Below are 6,748 nucleotides of genomic sequence, written 5' to 3'. Positions count from 1 at the left end.
ATACTAACTATATTATATCTATAACTATACTACATCTATACTAACTATATTATATCTATAACTAACTATACTACATCTATACTATACTAACTATTTATATCTATAACTATACTACATCTATACTAACTATATTATATCTATAACTATACTACATCTATACTAACTATATTATATCTATAACTATACTACATCTATACTAACTATATTATATCTATAACTATACTACATCTATACTAACTATATTATATCTATAACTATACTACATCTATACTAACTATATTATATCTATAACTATACTACATCTATACTAACTATATTATATCTATAACTATACTACATCTATACTAACTATATTATATCTATAACTATACTACATCTATACTAACTATATTATATCTATAACTATATTATTATATCTATAACTATACTACATCTATACTAACTATATTATATCTAAACTATATTATATAACTATAATCTATAACTAGACTACATCTATACTAACTATATTATATCTATAACTATACTACATCTATACTAACTATATTATATCTATAACTATACTACATCTATACTAACTATATTATATCTATAACTATACTACATCTATACTAACTATATTATATCTATAACTATACTACATCTATACTAACTATATTATATCTATAACTATAATCTATACTAACTATATTATATCTATAACTATACTTCTATATAACTATATTATATCTATAACTATACACATCTATACTAACTATATTATATCTATAACTATACTACATCTATACTAACTATATTATATCTATAACTATACATCTATACTAACATATTATATCTATAACTAATCTATATTATATCTATAACATCTATACTACATCTATAACTAACTATATTATATCTATAAACTATACTACATCTATACTAACTATATTATATCTATACTATATTATATCTATAACTATACATCTATACTATTATATCTATAACTATACTACATCTATACTAACTATTATTATATCTATAACTATACTACATCTATACTAACTATATTATATCTATAACTATACTACATCTATACTAACTATATTATATCTATAACTATACTATCTATACTAACTATATTATATCTATAACTATACTACATCTATACTAACTATATTATATCTATAACTATACTACATCTATACTAACTATATTATATCTATAACTAGACTACATCTATACTAACTATATTATATCTATAACTATACTACATCTATACTAACTATATTATATCTATAACTATACTACATCTATACTAACTATATTATATCTATAACTAGACTACATCTATACTAACTATATTATATCTATAACTATACTACATCTATACTAACTATATTATATCTATAACTATACTACATCTATACTAACTATATTATATCTATAACTATACTACATCTATACTAACTATATATATCTATAACTATACTACATCTATACTAACTATATTATATCTATAACTAGACTACATCTATACTAACTATATTATATCTATAACTATACTACATCTATACTAACTATATTATATCTATAACTAGACTACATCTATACTAACTATATTATATCTATAACTAGACTACATCTATAACTAACTATATATTATAACTCTATAAACTAGACTACATCTATACTAACTATATTATATCTATAACTATACATACTATATTATATCTATAACTATATTATATCTATAACTAGACTACATCTATACTAACTATATTATCTCTATAACTAGACTACATCTATACTAACTATATTATATCTATAACTAGACTACATCTATACTAACTATATTATATCTATAACTAGACTACATCTATACTAACTATATTATATCTATAACTAGACTACATCTATACTAACTATATTATATCTATAACTACACTACAACTATATTATATCTATCTATACATAACTATATTATATCTATAACTAGACTACATCTATATACTATATTATATCTATAACTATTACATCTATACTAACTATATTATATCTATAACTACATCTATACTAACTATATTATATCTATATCTATCTATACTATACTATATCATAACTATACTAACTAACTATATTATATCTATAACTAGACTACATCTATACTAACTATATTCTATAACTCTCTATAAACTATATTACTAACATCTCTATACTAACTATATTATATCTATAACTAGACTACATCTATACTAACTATATTATATCTAGACTACATCTATATATATTATATCTATAACTAGACTACATCTATACTAACTATATTATATCTATAACTAGACTACATACTCTATACTAACTAACTAGACTACATCTATACTAACTATATCTATAACTATACTACATCTATTCTAACTATATTATATCTATAACTATACATCTATATCTATATTATATCTAACTATACTACATCTATACTAACTATATTATATCTATAACTAGACTACATCTATACTAACTATATTATATCTATAACTATACTACATCTATACTAACTATATTATATCTATAACTAGACTACATCTATACTAACTATACTATATCTGAAAATAAAGACGCTCACAAACTAGTGACTGATTTATAACTTCACTCTAACAAGTAAATCCGTGAAATAACAGAACAGGTTCTGCCAGTTTTTAAGATTTACTGCATTACCATTTTCTGTTATTTAAAATTCTCTCATTAAATGCTGCTCAGTTAGCACATTTCTAAAGTGAAATATGTTCTTTTAGTAATTCAAAGATTCTTTTTTTTTACCCTTTTGATGCTGTTTTAACCCTTTTTTTGCTTTTTTAAGATCATTTTGGGGGGCTTTTCTGCCTTTAATGGACAGGACAGTTAGGTGAGAGAGAGGGAAGACATGCAGGAAATCACCACAGGTCGGATTCGAACCCTGGGCCTCTGCGTCGAGGCATAAGCTTCTCAGTATATGTGCGCCTGCTCTACCCGCTGACCCAACCCGGCCACTTTTTTTTAATAACCCTAACCCTTTTTTGAACGTTTTTTTTATGCTTTTGACTAGAGGCCCGCCGATATTAGGCATTCATAACGGCCGATAAATGAATATTTAAAAAATAGTTTTTGTTATTGTGTTTTTGTTCAAAGGAGTTTCAGTTTCATATCTTTAGTTTGTATTTTTATCAGAACTTTAATATATTTTGATGCTCTGTTGTGACAATGAAACAAACAAGTTTATTTTTAAGCTGCGTTATCGTATTATTTTAGTGAGGACTCCTAAATAACTACAAATAACTAACGTTAGGGGAATCTGTTTATGTTTTGTTACTCGTTTCTGGATTATATATTTTTTTTAAATATATATTGGCCGATATATCGGAATATCGGATTTTGAAATCACCAAATATCTGTGTCGATATCGGCCTTAAAAATCCTTTATCGGTCGGTTCACAGAGACGTACTTTTGCATAAAAAATACCCTTTTTTTCTAACTTTAAGCAGCTTTAAGGTTGTAAAAATTATATTTTCACGGTACAGCGTTATATATTTTAAAGCTGAATCGATTAGGTGATTAATCTGTAACTAATTTCGATCATTTCTTTAGCTTTTCTTTTTCATTTTTTCTGCAATAAACGACAAATATCCTTAGATTCTACCTCATACAACAATACACATTTTGATGAAGGTATACGAAGAGCATTTACATTTAGCGAAGGTCCGAAGGGGCCAAAACGTTAGCGTCATCAAAACATTGTGTCGCTGCAGCAACAGCAGAGAGGGTCGTCAACAGCAACAACAACAACAACAACAACAACAACAACAACAACAACCAAAACAGCTGTAAGTTCATCACAGCGACCAAAATAAAAGGATAATGTTGGTCTGTGGTGGTGCGACACAACAGGAGGCTTTTATTTTGTAAGAGCCTCTCTCTCTCTCTCTCTCTCTCTCTCTCTCTCTCACACACACTGTGTGTGTATGTGTGGTGCATGTGTGTTTATTTTGTGAGAGCCATCCTCAATCTCTCACACACTGTGTGTGTGTGTGTGTGCGCGTGCACGTGTGTGTGTTTATTTTGTGAGAGCCATCCTCTTTCTCTCACACACGCGTGTGTGTGTGTGTGTGTGTGTGTGTGTGTGTGTGTGTGTGTGTGTGTGTGGCGCATGTGTGTGTCTGTGTGTTTATTTTGTGAGAGCCATCCTCTTTCTCTCACACACTGTGTGTGTGTGTTTGTGTGTTTATTTTGTGAGAGCCATCCTCTCTCACACACTGTGTGTGTGTGTCTGTCTCTGTATCTGTGTGTATCTGTGTGTGTGTGTGTGTGTGTGTGTGTGTGTGTGTGTGTGTGTGTGTGTGTGTGAGAGAGAGAGGATGGCTCTTACAAAATAAAAGCACACACACACACACACACACACACACTTCTGTCTGCAGCGGGTCTCTTACCTCTGCATCTTCTGTGTCATGAAGACAAATTCCGGAGGAAACATGAGTCCGTGTTTAGGAACAGATGACCAGAGCCAAGACGTTAACAGCCAGAAAGAAGAAAAAAATTAATTTCATTAAATTCATCAATCGATGACATTATCATTAACGGTGACACGTCACTAATGACCTGCAGAGGGCTTACCTGAGCGGGGCGCGCGGCTCCGGTACCTGCTGCTGTTAGCCGTCATCTCGGACTCAGTTTTTGGATTATGATGAACGTCCGAACTGAAAGACAGAAAGAGGCGGGTCTGTCTGTCTGCCTGTCTGTCTGTCTGTCTGGAGCCTCTTTAGCCTAACGTATGCAGCACAATATCCCTCCGTTGCAGCAGAAGAAGATGGAGAAGGTCCAACAGAAGCGTTCACGGGCGCAGAAATGTTTCTAAATCACACAAAAAATACCCATATCTGTCATTTTTATCGCCGCATTCTTAACAGCAGACTGCGTGCTGTCATGCAGCAGACTCATTGTGATTATTATTGTGAAAGACCTGCTGCAGTTCGTGGGAACGGCCACGCGGTGGCGCTGTTGCTCTGCTAACAACTTTCTGTTCCAAGAACATGACTGAGGACTTTTAGGGCGAAAAGAAGATGGGAGACTGCTTCAATTGTTAATATATGGACATATTTTAACGTAAAGCACACGCTAACACACTCGTCATGTGTCTGATAATTAATTTGGTGCTTAAGTAAATTAGATAGATTCAATAACTTAATAAATAAATTCAATATTCGCTTTGTTTTCTCCATGAGGATTTTAAATATTTGTCATAATGTCCAAACCATCCAAAGGTAGACTTACCACGAGCTGTGAGATTGAGAAAGGAAGGTTTCTGGTCACGTAGAAGCTAGAAGTCCGTGTGAAAACCACCTCGTTTTAAGAAAAAACATGTTTTATTCGCGACGTCATGGAGAAAAACTACAGTACCCACAGGCCTTAGCGTAGCAGCGACGTCTCTGATTGGCGGAACTCACTGTTACCATGGGAATGTTTACAGAACCCGCGAACGGCTAGCTAGCTGCTACCAGAGCCATAGAGATATTAATGTCTTTCTCTATCACTCTGGCTGCTACCGGAGAGCCTTTACCGTCTCTGCTGCTACCGGCTTTCATAGTTATAGTCTTTCTTAGCCCTTTTTCCCGAGGTTTTTTAAATTATTCTTTTGCGCCGAATCAAATGTTTAATGTACGCGGTTCATCTAGTAGCTGGTCGGCTTGGTTTCAGGCCAAAATACTCTGTAGTTAGCTTAAAACTCTTTATATTAGCATTTAGTCAATGGAGATATTGAACGGGGGAAACCAGAGCCATTAAAAAAAGTGGGGCGGTCACACTTAAGCTCTATTAACTTTTGCTAGTTTATATAAAAATTCAATAAAATAATAATAATATATTAAAGAACTTTTCAAGTGAGAGACACAAAGTGCTTTACAGAGTTAAGAAATAAAGAGAAAATATAAGACAGCAGCATAAAAAAAGCAATTATTCCAGAGGCAAAAAGAAAATGTAGCCTATAGAGAGTATAACGAAATAAAAATCACAATAAAAGAAATAAATGACTACAGCAGCTGGCCATGTAAAAGCCATCACAGTCTAAGATAGAAACAGTATTGCAGTTAAGGGAGAAATACTTACATCCTTTTTTTATTTAAAGTGGCAAATCCTTTTTTTAAAAGATGTCAGTCGTGCTGGTTTATTTTTAATTTGCATTTGAGTGAAAACAGTTACAATGTGCTGAATGTTTAGTGGTCTGGAGCATGGAAACAGAATGATTTGAAATGAAAACAAGCTCTTTGACAGTTTTCTCCATTGTTTACGCATACAAATTGGAACTATTTGCAGATAATTCTGAAAACTTGAAGCTCATTTATCAACAACAAGACTCCAGACCAGAGAAATAGAGTAAAAAGTAAATACAATTGAAAGATTCACTCCGTTTCTATGCTGCAGACTGCTACACTCTCAGCACAACTCCAGTTTTCACTCACGAAATTCAAAAATCAACAGGACTGAAACCACAAGGATTGCCACTTATTACACTTACACTAGTCTCGCTTTGCCAGACCTTCCTCCACAGCGCTGTGGAGGAGGGTCTGGGCATTCTGGGATGGGAGAAAAACGTGCTCTGGTTTATTGGCATTTCTTTAAACCAATCACAGTCATCGTGGGCGGGGCTAAGCGCCGGACGGAGCCACGATGCCTCTGCAAAATAGCCTCTGGAAGGAACTTGTTTTGGTGGAACATGTGTACGTTCAAAAGTTGTTTTAG

General features: G+C 31.9%; 1 protein-coding gene across 6 annotated transcripts in view; it reads right to left on the bottom strand.

Annotated features, from left to right (window-relative positions):
* The window catches only part of septin5b (septin 5b), a 43,011-nt gene extending 36,858 nt beyond the window's left edge, over nucleotides 1-6,153 (bottom strand). For 3 of the 6 annotated variants that reach the window (XM_028601147.1, XM_028601151.1, XM_028601152.1), the window contains exons 1-3: nucleotides 5,285-5,406; nucleotides 4,628-4,864; nucleotides 4,444-4,454 (exon numbers count right to left, since the gene is read on the bottom strand). In XM_028601147.1, coding sequence (XP_028456948.1) covers nucleotides 4,444-4,454; nucleotides 4,628-4,673 — 57 coding nt within the window. In that variant the 5' untranslated portion in view covers nucleotides 4,674-4,864; nucleotides 5,285-5,406. Of the gene's footprint in view, nucleotides 1-4,443; nucleotides 4,455-4,627; nucleotides 4,865-5,284; nucleotides 5,407-6,115 lie in introns of those variants that run through there. The other 3 variants (XM_028601148.1, XM_028601149.1, XM_028601150.1) reach the window with 3 other exon arrangements.
* Nucleotides 6,154-6,748: the final 595 nt, after the last annotated feature.

This window comes from Perca flavescens, chromosome 16, assembly GCF_004354835.1.
Source record: "Perca flavescens isolate YP-PL-M2 chromosome 16, PFLA_1.0, whole genome shotgun sequence".
Taxonomy (NCBI): Eukaryota; Metazoa; Chordata; class Actinopteri; order Perciformes; family Percidae; genus Perca; species Perca flavescens.
Note: the sequence above shows the minus strand (reverse complement) of the source record. Positions and strands in the feature narration are given on the sequence as shown.